Raw genomic sequence first — 19,183 nt, 5'->3', positions numbered from 1 at the left:
AGATCAAATAGACAATAACACCCGCAAATGTAAAAACTCCATATAGTTATCTCCTAAATGTGCTATGTGTTGTATCGCGGCCCACATATCGGGGTTACCCCTCTATATTACTGACCTGATTGTCATCCTCAACTCCTTGTATATTCTGATCCTTGTACAGTCTCCTGGTGAGTGCCTTCATGGCCAGCACCGACGCCCGGATGGAATGGTTCGCCCAGATCACCATGGAGATATTCATTTCACGGAAACGTTCAGTTGGTGTCTTGTAGTATGTTGTTGGCACTAGAATTACTGGACCCTTAAAGAGAGAGAGTTTTAAATTTCAGTATAAAAATAGTTCAAAGTTATTGATACTCTGGTATTAAAGATTTATTTTTATCATATTTATTACAAATAACCGTTGCTTTGTAATCTCAGTATTATATCCAATACTGTAACAATATTTTAAACACCAGGACAATCATCAAAAGATTAGATTAAAATAATTTAGGATTCATTGATATAGTTGAAAGGCTCCTTCTGTAGATAGATACTGTACATACACAAAATAAATGTTTTTATAGTTTACATTAACCTAACTTTGTGCTCTTCCGTCCCCCCCCCCCCCTTAGAAAAAAAGTAATTACATACTGTAAATCATAAAATTAATGCATCACTAAATTAATGTGATGGTGCTCAGACTAAAATGTGACATGAAATTAATGCAAGTGGCCTCCCTTGAAATATTACTTTAAATTTGTAACAATATACATCTCTGTGCATTTTAGTTAAATCTGAGGTACAATGGCCTTCAATGAAATACACTTATTAACAACAACACAACATATTTGCATACCCATCAATGTTGATTCTACAGTTAATGTGATAATTCAAGACCACTTCACAAAGTGGTATACAGTCAAAACTGCAGCTGGACTGTTGATTCAGTTATACCGACCTCCGTGGTGTCGTGGTTAAGCCATCGGACTATAGGCTGGTAGGTACAGTGTTTGCAGCCCAGTACCAGCTCCCACCCAGAGCAAGTTTTAACCACTCAATGGGTAGGTGTAAGACCACAACACCTTCTTCTAACCACTAACAACTAACCCACTGTCCTAGACAGATAGCCTAGATATCTGAGGTGTGTATCCAGGACAGCATGCTTGAACCTTAATTAGATTCAGCTATTAGAGTTACAAACCCTGAATCATGTTTTATAAAATGTACTAGTATTTGAATGACCTGTGATACAGAGGAAAGTTAGAAATAAATGCATTAATTTATTAGTGTGGATAAATAATTCTTGCTATCAGTGGACAAAGTTTTCTATTATTGCCAACTACTGGTACCCGATTTTTCCATTCTTTCACAAATCCTTCAATTTCAGATGCATCACTTTTTTTGCTGTGCATAAGAATGGCATCAGCTCCTGCCAACAAAATAGAAAGACATTTTTAATGAATTAATGATCACAACCTTTGTATCACATTTATTCATAGCAACATACAACTTTGAATAATAAAAAAGTATAAATAATTAAATGATAATTTCACAAAGTTCATAACATAAAACAAAATTCAGCGAAACCACACTAAATTGGACACTCATGATACCAAGTAAAAAGTATGGTTTTAAGGGGTATCAAGTTTAGAAAGGTTACGTTCTAAACTGATACATGTATTTAAAAATGGACCATAAAAAATGTCATAAACTTTTGAGGGAATTCGGGTTTACAGAGGGTTTGATTTAGAATGGTTTCACTGTACTAGTAACAGCAATACTTCATTCCACTCACGATGTACTGTACTGGTAACAGCAATACTTCATTCCACTCACTATGTACTGTACTGGTAACAGCAATACTTCATTCCACTCACTATGTACTGTACTAGTAACAGCAATACTTCATTCCACTCATGATGTACTGTACTAGTAACAGCAATACTTCATTCCACTCAGGGTGATATTGTCTAATTAATCATCTCTCTATGTCATACAATATTACGAAAATCACCGTGAGGAAAGTGGATAGTAAATATTAATGTTTGACAACTGACAGGTGTAGAAGATTTTGCCTTATGGCTGACACGTGGATGATTGATGAGTATTACTGTTTCATTGATAGATAGAAAGCTATATCACGTATGTAAACAATACTGTATTATGTAGAGAGTACTACATGAGTGGTCGTTAGATACCATTTATACTACAATGAGTTATTTTAAAACTACAATGAGTTATTTTAAAACATATCTACAAAGCAAATGCGAGTTGGATAGGGTTTTTACAACAAGTAAAACAAACAGTATCTAACGGACATGAATAATATAGTATTCTATTTCTTACAAACCTCAAAAAACAAGGATTAAAATACATTTTAAACATCTTTTCCAACTAAAATCTAGCACATGCAGTTAACTTGTGCATCACAGACAAGTCAAGTTTAGGTTAACCTATATGTCACAGAGCAATTGTTTTTGATTGTGGGTTTTTTCACTGGAAAGTATGGCAGTGGCGACCTGGTCATCACTCACCCAGGAGCAGCCAGTCATATGTCTTTAAAATGTTATCACACATATGTGTGTTATTAGTATGTATTATAAGTATTACTACTGGCAAGTGGGTAGTGACAAATTCCGTATTAGATTAGCTGGCAGAGTGCTGCACTCTTACACAGAGGGTCTCTGGTTTGAAAAAGTCTGCTCAGTGGACGTTGATTCAACAGTCTGGTAACACAAATGTGTCAAAAAAATTAAAAATACAATAAAAAATACAGAATATAAAATGTATAAGTCAGTCAGGACTTGTAAAAGTTCATCTGTCCTTGGCCTACATTTTCAGGGCAGTTTCACGTGATTGGAAGTATGGTATGTAGTTGTGTTAGTATAAACTGCTCCTACTTGTACTGACTGTAGCTAGAGGGAATTTCCTGAAGGTCGACAACAGTCACTTTTTGCACCCTTGTTTTGGCTTTGTACACCATAAAAAACCCATATCCAATGGTAATTTTTTTATATGATATATTTGAAAAAAGGTACTTTTTATTTCTTTCATATTTTAAAACTTAAAACTTAATATTTTGTCCAGAATTATGAAAAATCAAAACATGCCAACCTGTAAACAGCATTATCTGCTTGTTATAGAATTTTGACAGGGGTCAAGGTTAGTAGATCAGTTTTTATTTTAATGTGGGGAAGCATTGTAATAATGTAACTAATTTTGAATTTGAATGACGTCAGTATTCCAATGACTTCCCATTATACATAACTACAATAACTACAAACTGAATACATGATGTTTACGTTTTAAAAATGCTGGACAAATTCCAATGCAAAATTGCTATTGAACATTTTTTGTTTGAACATTACTAATGCACCTGAATCTGTTTGAAGAAAATCTTGTGATTAATTTTTTTTACCTTTTATGAAATATGGATTTCAAGTTAAATTACAGTAATGTATTATGCTATATGTATTGTGTACGAAGCCAAAACAAGGGTGCAAAGAGTGACTGTCGTCAACCTTAGTATAACTCAGTAGGTAGAGAGCTGCATTCTTATACAGAGGGTTTGTGGATTCAATTTGATCAGTGGACGTTGATTTAACCATTACAGGTGTATCATCATAAAGGTACTGACAATGAAAAAGTCAGGGAATATTATATCCTAACATCTGTCCTGCAAAAGGTATTATTATATCCTAACATCTGTCCTGCAACAGGTATTATTATATCCTAACATCTGTCCTGCAACAGGTATTATTATATCCTAACATCTGTCCTGCAACAGGTATTATTATATCCTAAAGACAACCATGTTAGCCACCAAACAAAAATGCACTGAGGTGGCAACAAATACTCCTTTCATTTTATAGTTATGAACATTTTGTACTAAAAAACACAAAAACCATCATCACCATCATCATCATTAGCACCACTATTGTCATAAGCATCAACAACACCATCATTGTCATCATCATCGTCATAAAGATCAATAACAGCATCATCATCATCCATATCATCATCATCCAATCTAATTAAAATTAGCTCCACTGGTTAATTACTATTACCTGTGGATCTAACAGCACCCCGTTGGAGCTCATGTCCGTTGACCTTTCATTCGACCAATCAAAACCTTACTTGAAAAATTATGCCAGTGATTTGAAAAGAATTTGAAAACATTCGGGATTATGCTGAGGGTATACAAAATGATTCGGGTGAATTACGAAGTATGCCGGAAACTAATTTCAATATAAAATTGTATATAAAATTTGTTTTAAGACCAAAAAACCCCAACCTATGATGGTATAGCCATAAAATCTGTTTATATTAGTATACAATCCAGAGTTTATTACTGCACTTTTCCCCGTTTTTTTAATGTTGAAATAGACCAACACTTTTGCCTACTGCATAAATAGTCTCACCCGATATTTTTAGAATTTGTGTGCTCCTGAATAATGCTATAAAAGGCGAAGTGTAATTGGTCGATATTTAAATTGTTATTTAAAGATGAAATGTCACCTGGACATGGGAGTCCACACAATGCTGTTAGATCTACTGGTAGACCTGTAGAGCTAATTTTAATCAGATTGATCATCATCACTACCATCATCATAAACATCAATAACACCATCATCATCATCATCATCCATACCATCAGTAGTCTTACCTGCTTCAAGGTAGGCCTCAGCTCTCTTCATGGCCTCTTCAAGTCCCCAGCCTGCTATGAAGGCCTCCACTCTCGCCACTACTAGAAAATCAGGATCCTTCAGAGTGTCTTTGCAGGCCTGAAAAATTATCAACAAAAAACATGTTCTGCCGCCAGTAAGTAACAATCAACATCATTAGTATTTCTGTTGAAAGTTTAATGTGTATATTATCTATATAAATCACAAGTTAAATGCTAGGGTAACTGCCTCTTCTATTATGAAATATGGACTTATAGTTGTGACAAGTCCATAGTATTAAACATAAATACATGTTAGTTTATATATTACAGAACAAACCTATCTCATCTTATTCTCTTTCAGACTAAATTCATAAAATCTGTCTCATTTTCTTACAATGCAAAACAGTAAAGTAAAAATAAAATACCACAAATTCACACACAGTGGGGACCTGTTGACAACTTTTAGAGGGTGACAAACTTAATTGCCACATCCAAATTACTGTTTTAAAAAATTGAATGTGGAAGTCAAAATCCATATAAATGTAAAAGAAAGATAAAAGTAATAACACTGGATAAATACTGGATAATTTCGTATTCCATCATCAAAGAAGATTTTTTCAAAAACATACCTGAATTTTCAGCGAGAATTCTTTAATATCGGCAAGTGGTTGAGATCTTCCGTCATGGAGGGAATTAGTTTTAGGAAACAGTTTGTCTTCTAGGCATGCACCTTAAACAAAACAAGTCTTATTAAATCACATGCTGTGCAACTGGTATATCAAAGGCCTTAAAACCCTATCTTTGACTTTTCCCTCCCCAACTTTTCTTGTCTTGGATGAAAGAACTGGCCCACTCCAGAACTTGTGCCCAAAAACAGGTGTGTGATACGACAGCTTGTTCTGACTTGCATGTTAAATTATTCCAATCCAATCAATGTCTCTTTTTTTTTAAAGGCTTGCCACCAGGTGGTAGTATTAGCCCACATAGTGGTTGTGTGTTTAATCTCTAATACATAACCCAGGCAGATTTAACAGGGAGCAAAGAAAACAATGGGAATATTTCTTTAATGATACCTCAGCACATTTCAAACCACATTTATTTGGTATGATTATTTTGACACTTGCTCTAGACAGCAAGAGGGGACACTTGCTGCTGTCAGAAAGGCTATACCTACTGAAAAGCAGCAAGGGATATTTTATGTACATTTCCCATAAACAGAACAGCACATACCACAGCCTTTGACAGGTTTACTTAGGTCCACTGCACCACTTTCATTGACCTACATCTGATCCACCACCACTGGGATGGGTGAGTGAGTGAGTGAGTGAGTGAGTGAGTGAGTGAGTGAATGAATGAATAAATGAATGAAAAACAAATTTAATGACTTAAATGACCCCTGACACAAAAAAAAACCCACACTGGCTATTGGGTGTCTAACAAAGGAAAGTACATCTACTGGTACATGTAGACATAAAATTCAAAAGTTAAATTAAACAGTGAAAAGAACTGTGCAAAAATATAAATATCACAGACAAGTCAATTAAAATTTGGAGTAAAATATCTCTCAGATATTTTAACACAAGGTCAGGGTAGACATGAAAAGATTCCATACATTTCTTCCACTGGTGTGAATGTCAAGGACAGCATGATGAAACAGTAATTTGAATCCTAGTACCACAGTGAACCCCTCACAACTTGACACTGGAAATCTTCCAAATCTGGACATTTTTCATGGTCCCCTTCTAAGCAACAGTACAGAATAGAGCTTCTTTAAACCCATTTAAAACTGAACTCTTTAATAGACCCATTGTGTGTCCTGTTTTGAGGGGTTTCACTGTTCATGTAACGTTAAGTATGAATAAAAGTTAAGTCAACAAATTATACTGGAAACTGGAACAACTATTCATGTACTTTCCCAACTCATATGACCTTACATATTAATGACCTGAACAAACATTCAATAGATATGTTTTATCATTAAATGTCATTTGCGATATGGAACAAAAGCATTCTGCTGTCGCTACACCAGAGCCTGGTAACAAATAACCCTCACTGTATGCCAAATGTTTGATGAAACATAAAACCTTTATAGTACATGATTAATACAGATTAACATAGACTCGGTTGATATTTTACATATTAAAAAACATGAGTAGCGAATTCTATTTATCCTATAAAACTTCTAAAATAACATTTTAATAAAAAAAATGAGTAAATCACAGTACTACGGTCGCCATAATCAGTAATATGACGTCATCACGATTAGTACAAATTAGTTTGACGTCATGCATTTTAACTAAATCTCTGAAAATGTTATGCTCAGGTATACAGGTTTTGTTGGCTTGTAAACAAATGACCCATACACAGCAACACATTACCTCGAGACCTTGCAAATTTGTATACCATTATTAACCAGGTCAATAACTTAAATTATCACATGGGTTTATGACATGGATATCATGGGTAAATTATAGGATAATTATTTATGTATATATGTATGTATTAATTCAAGAATTAATATAGATACATGTATGTGAAGGATTGATCAGCTACATGTAGCAGATGCAGGTTATTGCTGTCTGCATTCTAACTCATTCCCTACAAGGAAGGAAATATTTTTATTTCACAACGCACTCAACACATTTTATTTTACGGTTATATGGTGTCAGACATATGGCTAAGAACCACACAGAGATTGAGATAGGAAACCCGCTGTTGCCACTTCATGGGCTACTCTTTTCGATTGGCAGCAAGGGATCTTTTATATGCACCATCCCACAGACAGGATAACACATACCATGGCCTTTGATATATCAGTCGTGGTGCACTGGCTGGAACGAGAAATAGCCCAATGGGCCCACCAACGGGGATCGACCCCAGACAGACTGCGCATCAAGTGAGCATTGTACCACTGAGTTACATCCCCCCCACCCCATCCCTACAATTGCCCCCAGTAGTGGAGATGACTGTGGAGGTTTTAATTCTCAACATCACTTTTCCTTTTGCCGTGGACTATATTCGATTCATTTTGTTTTCCATGGCATGTTTTTGTCCACAGACATTTTCTTAATTGCCCGGGTTGCCAACTGAATATGCACCCATCTGTCACTGCATCAAGTTGTCACTCATTGCACTCATGCCTGTAATGTGTAAACAGATGGTCCACTGGGATCATGTATTCAGCAGCGAGGTCGTCAAATGTCATCAGTTCCAGTGGAGAATATTTACATAATCATCCATGTACAATGTAGGGGAAAATATAGAAAAACAAAATAGCATGTGCACTCATAGTCCGTCCCATGAGGAATGCCTTTTTTCATGCTATGGAATTTACTACAAGTTATTTATTTCTGAACAGATTGTTTTCTAAATTAAACACAAAAATAGTATACAATTGTCATTTCCAAAACACATTTACTTTTCTTCTTATGTCAGACCAAACTAAAATTATTTACAAAAAACATGTTTATAGAATGATGGGATGGACTATAAGTAAATTCACTTGTATCTATTTGTAGCGGGACAAAGCAACTAGATATTTTTTATAACATTTCATAAACTATTTCTTTGAAGGAAGGAAGGAAATGTTTTATTTAACGACGCACTCAACACATTTTATTTATGGTTATATGGCGTCAGACATATGGTTAAGGACCACACATATATGGAGCGATAAAACCCACTGTCGCCACTTCATGGGCTACTCTTTTCGATTAGCAACAAGGGATCTTTTATATGCACCATCCCACAGACAGGGTAGTACATACCACAGCCTTTGATATACCAGTTGTGGTGCACTGGTTGGAACGAGAAATAGCCCAATGGGCCCACTGACGGGGATCGATCCCAGACCGACTGCGCATTGAGCGAGCACTTTACCACTGGGCTACGTCCCTTTGAAGAAAATGATCACTACCATGTACCATTTATGCATAGCTTAACAATGTGTGGGGGGGGGGGGGGGCATGACTTAGCCCAGTGGTAAACCACTCACTTGATGTGCGATCAGTCTAAGATTGATCCCCATCAGTGGGTCCATTGAGCTATTTTTCGTTCCAGCCAGTGCACCTTGACTAGTATATCAAAGGCTGTGATATGTGCTATCCTGTCTATTGTAAGGTGCATATAAAAGATCCCTTGCTATTAATGGAAAAACATAGCGGGTTTCCTCTCTAAGACTAAATGTCAAACTGACCAAATGTTTGACATCCAACAGCCGATGATTAAATAAATCAATGTGCTCTAGTGGTGTCGTTGAACAAAACAAACAAACAAACAAACTAAACAATGGCAACAAACTCAGGATAATCGCTTTAATACTTAAAAATCAGTTTTGGTGGTGCAGTGGTTAAGACATCGGACTACAGCTGTTCTTGTGGGCTTATTGGGTAGGTGTAAGACCACCACATCCTCTTCTCTCTCACTAACCACTAACCAACTAATAACTAACCCACTGTCCTGGACAGACAGCCCAGATAGCCGAGGTGTGTGTGCCCAGAACAGCATGCTTGAACCTTAATTAGATACAAGCACAAAAATAAGTTGAAATGGAATGAAATACTGAAAAAACAATTAATACGAACCTGCTATACCAATCTGCTCGAGTTTCTTCACCAGTCTCCTGGCATTGTTGAAGTTACCAAAACCAGTGTCGGCATCCATGAGGATTGGAATATCACAGGCATCATTCATGAACTCGAGAACCTCCAACACCTGAGTCCATGACGCCTCGTTGCAATCTCGCACACCCAGCTGTGCCGACATTGACAGGCCACTACCCCAGATGGCTTTAAATCCTAGACAAGTGGGAAAATAAAGGAATAAATTGGGTTGATCGAAAGAAAGAAAGAAATGCTTTATTTAACGATGCACTCAACAGATTTTATTTACGGTTATATGGCATCAGACATATGGTTAAGGACCACACAGATTTTGAGAGGAAACCCACTGTCACCACTTCATAGGCTACTCTTTCCGATTAGCAGCAAGGGATCTTTTATTTGATCTTCCTACAGGCAGGATAGCACAAACCATAGCCTTTGTTGAACAAGTTATGGATCACTGGTCGGTACAAGTGGTTTATACCTACCCATTGAGCCTTGCGGAGCACTCACTCAGGGTTTGGAGTTGGTATCTGGATTAAAAATTCCATGCCTCGACTGGGATCTGAACCCAGTACCTACCAGCCTGTAGACTGATGGCCTAACCATGATGCCACTGAGACCCGTGGGGTTGATAGAATAATTGGGATTAATTAATGTATTTATTATTAATAGATGGATGGATGGATGGATGGATGGATGGAAGGATGGATGGATGGATAGATGGATGGGTGGAAAGAAAGAAAGTTTTATTCAAAAACACACTCAACACATTGTAACCATGGTTATATGGTATCAGACATAGGATTATGCATCAGAGGAAACCTGCTGCCACCACTCTTTTCGATTAGCATATATCTTTTATATGTATAATCCCACAGATGGGGTAGTACATACCACGACCTTTGTTAAACCAATTGCAGAGCACTGGATGGGAAAAAAATTAGCCCAATGAACCCACCATTGGGGATTGATCCTATACTGACTGCACATCAGGCAAGTGCTTTTCCACTGGGCTATGTCCCAACCCCGAATGAATGAATGGATGGATGGATGGATGGATGGATGGATGGACGGACGGACGGACGGACGAACGAACGAACGAACGAACGAACAAACAAACAAACGGATTAATGATTAAAGGATTTTGTGGGTGGCTGAATAGTTGGATTGATTGATTGATGTATTTATTATTAATGAATGTATGGGTGAATGTTTGTGTATAGATGAATCATTGAATGGCTGGGTGTGGGTGGACAATGGGTGTAAAAATGGATGAATGACTGATTCGATAATGAACTGACTTCACCACTGCTAAATATAAAAAATGAATTCTGAATCCAGTGAATCATAAAGTTCTCCCAACAGGATAGTACATACCATGGCTTTTGATATACCAGTCGTGGTCCACTGACTGGAACAAGAAATAGTCCAATGGCCCCACCAACTAGGATCAATCCTAGACCAACCGTGCGTTAGGCGAACACTTGACCACTGGGCTACATCCTGCCCCGATAATATAGGTAAGTATAATACCATATAAAATTATATTATGTGACTTATAATAAATAAGGGGGTGTAGTCCAGTGGTAAAGCACTCACCTGATGCGTGGTGGGCCCATTGGGCTATTTCTCATTCCAGCCAGTGCACCACGGCTGGTATATCAAAGGCTGAGGTATGTGCTATTCTGTCTGTGGGATGGTGCATATAAAATATCCCTTGCTACTAATGGAAAACTGTAGCGGGTTTCATCTGTAAGACTATATATCAGAATTACCAAATGTTTGCCATCTAACAGCCGATGATTAATAAATTAATGTGCTCTAGTGTTGTTGTTAAACAAAACAAACTTTAAAACAAACTTTTTGTAATAAATAAATAAACAAAAAATAATTCTAAATTATAATATAGCGCCACAGCTTTATTTACAATGTAAGTCAGTAGAAACATTAGCTATCCACACACTTGACACATAGATGGCTTAATTACTGACAGGCCAGTCATAATAGTTTGATTTCTCATGTTGGTCAAATTGTGTGTGACTGATGGGCTGATATCATCTAACATTAGGCCAGTCATTTTATATGTTGTTTTACAGGATAATTCTTATGCAGAACAATGTTGGGAAGGAAGGAAATAGTTTATTTAACGATGCACTCTACCCATTTTATTTTACGGTAATATGGCATCGGACATATGGTTAAGGACCACACAGATACTGAGAGGAAACCCGCTGTCGCCACTTCATGGGCTACTCTTTTCAATTAGCAGCAAGGGATCTTTTATATGCACCAATCCATAGACAGAATAGCACATACCACGGCCTTTGATGTACCAGTGGAAGTGCACTGGCTGAAGCGAGAAATAGAACAATGGGAATTGGAATAAAAATTAAATTAGAATACCAGGAAATTCCAATGTCCCATAATATAAGAGTTGAAATAATTTATGCTCTCTATATGTAATATTACAGAATATATACTTATTTCACATATATAACACTGTAAACAAAAACAGTGTCCAAAGAATGCTAACTTGTTACAACTTTTATTTAACATGTGTAGTTGATATATTAATGGTGTTTGTGAGAATAAGAAAGGGCACCTTGTTTGCAAATTTATTTTTATTCTAAATTGGGAAAATTTGTGTCAACAGGTCTGTAAAACTACTAAAACATAGAATAAAAAATTTCTAGCCTCACGGTAATTACTAATGTATACATGTTAAAATCATTTCAGATTTGCCTTGAAACATGTTGTTAAATAATAATAAACTATGTTGCCTGTTACATAAACTATACATCCATAATTAAGTATTTTTTTCAAAATAACAAAAGCAAATACAGTCATGTACATGTAAGCTGAGTTTGTATCTACCAGGGCTCGCGCTGTCGGTAGCCAAATTAGCCATTGGCTAATTTTTACAAAAAAAATGGCTAAAAAATTTGCAAGTGGCTAAAATTTTGGCTAAGCCATTTTCTGTCTTCTGATGTGAACAAACGGTTACATAATCAATCCGACACCTCAAACATAATAATAATACCAAATATTCAATTAGCGTAATTATCCGGTAATAGCGATCTCGCAACTGGTAACAAGAAATTGTGTCATGCCGAATTCAGCGTAGGCCTTATAATGTTTGCTTATTGTAATAATCACGGTTATTAATTTTAACGGCATGCATTCAGCATGTATGACAGCAATGTCTGGAAGATCTGTAGCTTGTTATTTTTACTTTGTAAAATCTTTGAACCAAAGTAATAAAAACAGCCCGACAATGCGTGTCTATTTTAATACACATGCCAGTTCAGGGCCGAAAGACATGATGTAGACTATCTCAAGGGCTGAGTTCAGCCAGACTGAGCGAAAACAAAACGTTCACAAGACTGGTTTGTGCGCTTCACGTTAAACCAAATGGACACGACGAACACCAATCAAATAGTTCGCGAACGTTAGCAAGAACGTTTGTTGGCTGAACTGAGGACAGCTCTCGGTGCGAATATACGTCACGCTTCAGAGTCGGCTAAAGTGTCAAGAGACATCGATGCGGACATTAAACAATACGATTATGCTAAAGTAAATCTTGATGTAAATTTGTAGATAAACAATAGTTGTTCGCATCAATGAATACCTAACTGCAGTTTTTGTTTATTCCTTTGTCTTTGTTAATTTCGTACCCATGGTCGAGAGCACGCATGCAGATTGCGATCTAGGGAAATGAACGTGCAGTATTTATACAAATTGCAGTTAAATGTACTTTTTTCTTTTTCTTTTAAATAAATGGAGTATACTGTGAAGTCGGCATTCTTAGCTGACGTATTTTGCAAGCAGAAATCACAACAAGCATTTAACATGATGCTGAAATCAACAGCAACAACATGGCACAAATTATGAAATTGTTTGGGGTGGGGAACTGATGGGTCAAGAGCATGCATGCAGATTGCGATCGCGGGAAATGAAAGTGCAGTATTTATACAAATTGCAGTTAAATGTACACTGAATAAAATTAGTTTACAATAATCATATTTGTTAGATAATTTTAGCTATAAATTTGTAAGACTGTGAGGCGACATGTAATAGGTTAGCTGGATTTTAAAAAGACCGTAAATTTAAATTTTATTAAGGATTTTTTTTTTTTTTTTTTTTTTTTTTTTTTTAAATAAATGGAGTATACTGTGAAGTCGGCATTCTTAGCTGATGTATTTTGCAAGCAGAAATCACAACAAGCATGGGAATTGATGGGTCACTTAAAAAAACCCAAAACAATTCAAACTAACATAACGATTGCTATTTAAAGAAATAATGAGCTCTATATATAAAAAAAAGCTCTCAAATTTTTATTTGGGAAAAAAGGAAGAAAGAAAAAACAACACCCTCCATAAACATCCACCCACCCCCATATTTCTGTATGTTTGTTAATTTAATGTCATAGGCCTCAGAAGTGGGGATGGGTGTATGGGGTACTGGCTTCAAACTCTGAAGATAATGCATAACCCCATCCCCACCTCACTCCACCCCTCGCTGAAAAATCAAAGTAATATATTAACTGTCCCTACCCCCATTGAGGTTTTGTTATTCCTATTTATTCCACCGGCCTCGGTGGCATAGTGGTTAGGCCATCGATCTACAGGCTGGTAGGTACTGGGTTCGGATCCCAGTCGAGGCATGGGGTTTTTAATCCAGATACCGACTCCAAACCCTGAGTGAGTGCTCCGCAAGGCTCAATGGGTAGGTGTAAACCACTTGCACCGACCAGTGATCCATAACTGGTTCAACAAAGGCCATGGTTTGTGCTATCCTGCCTGTGGGAAGCGCAAATAAAAGATCCCTTGCTGCCTGTCGTAAAAGAGTAGCCTATGTGGCGACAGCAGGTTTCTTCTCAAAATCTGTGTGGTCCTTAACCACATGTCTGACGCCATATAACCGTAAATAAAATGTGTTGAGTGCGTCGTTAAATAAAACATTTCTTTCTTTTTTTCCTATTTATTCCAGTTTGTACACAATTAGCTGAAAAAGATACATTTTCATATTAATATATAAATACTCTATACAGTACTGCGTAAAACAAATTTGGCTAAAGCATTTTCAATATGGCTAATAAAAATTCCATTTGGCTAATATTTTGGCTACAGGTATTTCTGATCCAGGGTGAGCCCTGATCCATTGTAACATGTTTTCGATCAATAACTGCTCAAATTATAATAGGCAAATACTTAACTAATGTATGAGTATTTTCTAGGGTTTTTTTTTTTTTTGGTTATACTAATGTTTGTATGAAATTTTGTCTACCAAAGGCATCCAATTTTGTTGAAAATGGTCATTCAGGTTACCAAGAGGGCGTTACATAGCCCAGTGGTAAAGCACTCAATCCCCGTCGGTGGGCCCATTGGGCTATTTCTCATTCCAGCCAGTGCTCCACGACTGGTACATCAAAGGCCATGGTATGTGCTATCCTGTCTATGGGATGATGCATATAAAAGATCCCTTGCTGCTAATCAAAAAGAATAGCCCATGAAGTGGCGACACTGGGTTTCCTCCCTTAATATCTGTGTGGTCCTTAACCATATGTCAAATGCCATATAACCATAAATAAAATGTGTTGAGTGCGTCGTTAAATAAACCATTTCCTTCCTTCCAAAATAAGTCGGAAATGTTCATTCAGCTTACCAAGACGTTACCAACAGTACTTCATTTTCAGTTGTGTGCTGTTTAAACACACATTACACAAAGTATCAGTATAACGAGAATAGTAATATGAATTAATAGCAAAGTACTAGGTATCAGCCTATTTATTAAAGAAGTGTAAACTTCATAAATGTGTTACCCGGCCTGTAATATATGGTAACCCGAACGTTGGTTACCAGGCACTATGCTTATTTCGAGGCCTGTGTGTACCATCATTTTGTATGTAAAAATTTATATGTTTTTCCCAATAAACAACATTTGAAATAATTGGTTCATAAGGAAATCCCCCAAAATATACTCCATCTGATATTATGCTTCATAATACCCAGATAAACTCCGTCTGATATTACATTTCATAATACACAGATATATAACATGTATGTAAACAGAATAAGTCTCTTTAATATGCTTGTACATGTAGATGCTTTAGGTGTATTCTGTTTTCTGTAGTGGGAATGATAATCCTTAAGTCATGGATGTAATCGATGGTTATATGACAGACTACAGGCTGACTGAATGATCTCTTGTGTGTTTTTGCACAACAAACATCTCTAGTCTTCTGTCTGCCAGTCAATACTCATCATGTGACAGTATAATCAGAAAAGGAAAGGAATGTTTGTTTAACGACACCTCAACACTGGGTATGTTAAAGAAGGGGACAATTAAGGCATTTGGCCTGGTATGCATATTCAACGATATATAATGCACATTATTGCTTACTATCAACAAGTATAATCATATAGTTAATTTATAAAACGGTAAAATGTGACGGCTATTATATATAACGGGCGCAGCCATTTTGTACCATCCCAGTGAATACGCCCTCTGGCGAGCTGGTGGTTATGTAATACCTAACATGTCACGTCAGGAATTATTCTTCGAACTGAAGAAACAAAACATACCTGATTATTGTGAATGCATCGCAATGTTCTGTAATAATAAGTCAGCAAAAATTATATATTCATTGTCAAAGTGTTAAAATAACTGCATTATGTTTTGTACATAAATTAATCCATGTACTGAAATAATAATCGGAGTGTTTTCTTGGTTAATTGGTCTTTTCTTCCTGTGGCCTGTACCTGTGGTTCCTGATTGGCAGGTGTATATTTAAATGGTCCCCAAACACTGTGTCTAGACACACTAAAGAGACGTGCCTCTTTTATTAAGATCACAGGGTATTGTGTGATAACTGAACAGATATCCCTCAAATTGTAATGGACTTATCAGCCTTCCTGCTGTAAATAATTCTGTAAAACACTTGATTAAGTAGACTTTCCCATCTAAAATCACAAAACTGACCAAAGAAAAGAAAAGTATCACTTGGGTATCATGAGTGGTCGTTTTTTTTGCTCGAATGTACCCTACCAATAGGCCTAATAATATGCATTTTTTCTTTAGATTTTGAAAAAAGAAAAATACTATACTGTAACTCCATTTCAGGTTGATGAAAGCGAAGCACCTTGTCGTAAATTAGAATGTTTGTTTACACTGTGATGGACGGAGCTGACGTTACTTCGCCCCAAGCTATACCACTGGTCGTCACAAAAACTAAACAAAATGGCTGCCCCCAGTTAGCAGGAATAATCATGGTTTTTTATTAACTCTAAAATTACTTGTTTTTCATTTGTTAAAGTGTCAGTATGTGTTGGTGGTCCAGGTATGCATCTTTCCAAAACATAAGGCTCTTATTTGAGTTGACCCTACCTTTAATATCTGGCTATTTGGTGTTTAACACATGATGGTTATTTCAATAAGTAGTAAGAGATCTTTTATTTCTTATACAATATTTTTGTCTGCAACATATGGGGCCAAATTTACAACACCCCCCCCCCCCCCCCGAAGTTTGTTTTGTTTAACGACACCACTGGAGCACATTGATTAATTAATCATCGGCTACTGGATTTCAAACATTTGGTAATGGACTCATAGTCATCAGAAGAAACCCACTACATTGTTTCTAAAGCAGCAAGAGATCTTTTATATGCACTTTCCCACAGGAAGGAAAACACATACCATGGCCTTTGTCCAGTTGTGGTGCACTGGTTGAAACGAGAAAAAACACCAATCAGTTGAATGGATCCACTGATGTAGTTTAATCCTGCAACACAAGCACCTCACACGAACAATCAACCCACTAAGCTAAATCCCACCCCGGCCAAATTTAGAAAGCCTGTTTAAGTTTTACACATGTGAAACTATAATCATTTACAATGCTAAAACACTTATGTTTAAGTTTTACACATGTGAAACTACAATCATTTACAATGCTAAAACACTTATGTTTAAGTTTTACACATGTGAAACTACAATCATTTACAATGCTAAAACACTTGTTTAAGTTTTACACATGTGAAACTACAGTCATTTACAATGCTAAAACACTTATGTTTAAGTTTTACACATGTGAAACTACAATCATTTACAATGCTAAAACACTTGTTTAAGTTTTACACATTTGAAACTACAATCATTTACAATGCTAAAACACTTGTTTAAGTTTTACACATGTGAAACTACAATCATTTACAATGCTAAAACACTTATGTTTAAGTTTTACACATGTGAAACTACAATCATTTACAATGCTAAAACACTTATGTTTAAGTTTTACACATGTGAAACTACAATCATTTACAATGCTAAAACACTTGTTTAAGTTTTACACATGTGAAACTACAGTCATTTACAATGCTAAAACACTTATGTTTAAGTTTTACACATGTGAAACTACAATCATTTACAATGCTAAAACACTTGTTTAAGTTTTACACATGTGAAACTACAATCATTTACAATGCTAAAACACTTGTTTAAGTTTTACACATGTGAAACTACAGTCATTTACAATGCTAAAACACTTATGTTTAAGTTTTACACATGTGAAACTACAATCATTTACAATGCTAAAACACTTGTTTAAGTTTTACACATGTGAAACTACAATCATTTACAATGCTAAAACACTTGTTTAAGTTTTACACATGTGAAACTACAATCATTTACAATGCTAAAACACTTGTTTAAGTTTTACACATGTGAAACTACAATCATTTACAATGCTAAAACACTTATGTTTAAGAAAAAAAGGCTTTGTAAATGCGGCCCATGTTGATCACTTTAAGACTTTTGATTGGTTGCTCCATGATGGTGGAAGGAAGGAAATGTTTTATTTAATGACGCACTCATCACATTTTATTTATGGTTATATGGCGTCAGACATATCGTTTGAGGACCACAAGGATATTGAGAGAGGAAACCAGCTGTCGCCACTTCATAGGCTACTCTTTTCGATTAGCAGCAAGGGATCTTTTATATGCACTATCCCATAGACAGGAGATCCATGATGATGACCTGGGCCCAAACACTATCTAACTTAGTTAGTTACTAGATGCCAGCAAGTGTCTAAGAGCTAAATTTACTAAGTGTTTTTGTTTTTTTACTTACTCGTGTTACTACACATATTTACAATGCTTAAACACCTGCATTTAAGAAAAACAGGCTTCGTAAATTTGACTTGGGGGGGGGGGGGGGAAAGAGGATTTAGCTCAGTCGGTTAAGTGCTCGCTTGAGGTGCTTGTGTCGCAGGACTGAACCACCTCGGTAGATACATTCAGCTGATTGGGTTTTTTCTCGTTCCAACCAGTGCACCACAACTGGACAAAGGCTGTGGTATGTGTTTTGCTGTCTGTGGGAAAGTGCATATAAAAGATCCCTTTCTGCATTAGGAAAAATGTAGCGGGTTTCCTCTGATGACTACAAGTCAGAATTACGAAATGTTTGACATCCAATAGCCGATGATTAATCAATATGCTCCTGTGGTGTTGTTAAACAAAACAAACAAACAAACAAACAAACAAACATTGGCCCTAAGTGTCTAGTTCACAGCTACAAAGGAACTAAAATGTAATTCACAAAAGCTTGTTACAGATGTTGCTCCATAGTTCACAAGTACTGTAGGCATATCGGCAAGCATCCACTCCATGACTGTCACATGTCAATTTCATAAAACACATGTCAATTTCAAGGCCAAGGTTGTGTTACTGTGTGTGATGTAGATATTAATTGTTTGTTTGTTTTGTTTAATGACACCACTAGAGCACATTGATTTATTCATCATCGGCTATTGTATGTCAGACATGTGCAGTGCATAAAATTTAGCACAAACAATTTTGTCGTTCGTCTGTCGGTTATGCAAAACCAATATTAACATGACCGACGAATCGATTGTGCAAAAGCTGTAATCGCTCATCAG

General features: G+C 36.3%; 1 protein-coding gene across 1 annotated transcript in view; it reads right to left on the bottom strand.

Moving 5' to 3' along the window:
• LOC121367841 (phosphoenolpyruvate phosphomutase-like) overlaps positions 1–19,183 on the bottom strand; it is a 36,876-nt gene that overhangs the window by 4,616 nt on the left and 13,077 nt on the right. The window contains exons 4-8 of the mRNA XM_041492256.1: positions 9,229–9,441; positions 5,275–5,375; positions 4,646–4,763; positions 1,329–1,408; positions 116–298 (exon numbers count right to left, since the gene is read on the bottom strand). Coding sequence (XP_041348190.1) covers positions 116–298; positions 1,329–1,408; positions 4,646–4,763; positions 5,275–5,375; positions 9,229–9,441 — 695 coding nt within the window. The remainder of the gene's footprint in view (positions 1–115; positions 299–1,328; positions 1,409–4,645; positions 4,764–5,274; positions 5,376–9,228; positions 9,442–19,183) is intronic.

This window comes from Gigantopelta aegis, chromosome 3 (genome assembly GCF_016097555.1).
Source record: "Gigantopelta aegis isolate Gae_Host chromosome 3, Gae_host_genome, whole genome shotgun sequence".
In the NCBI taxonomy this organism is placed as follows: domain Eukaryota; kingdom Metazoa; phylum Mollusca; class Gastropoda; order Neomphalida; family Peltospiridae; genus Gigantopelta; species Gigantopelta aegis.
The sequence above is the reverse complement of the archived record's forward strand: the minus strand, read 5'-3'. Positions and strand labels throughout refer to the sequence as shown.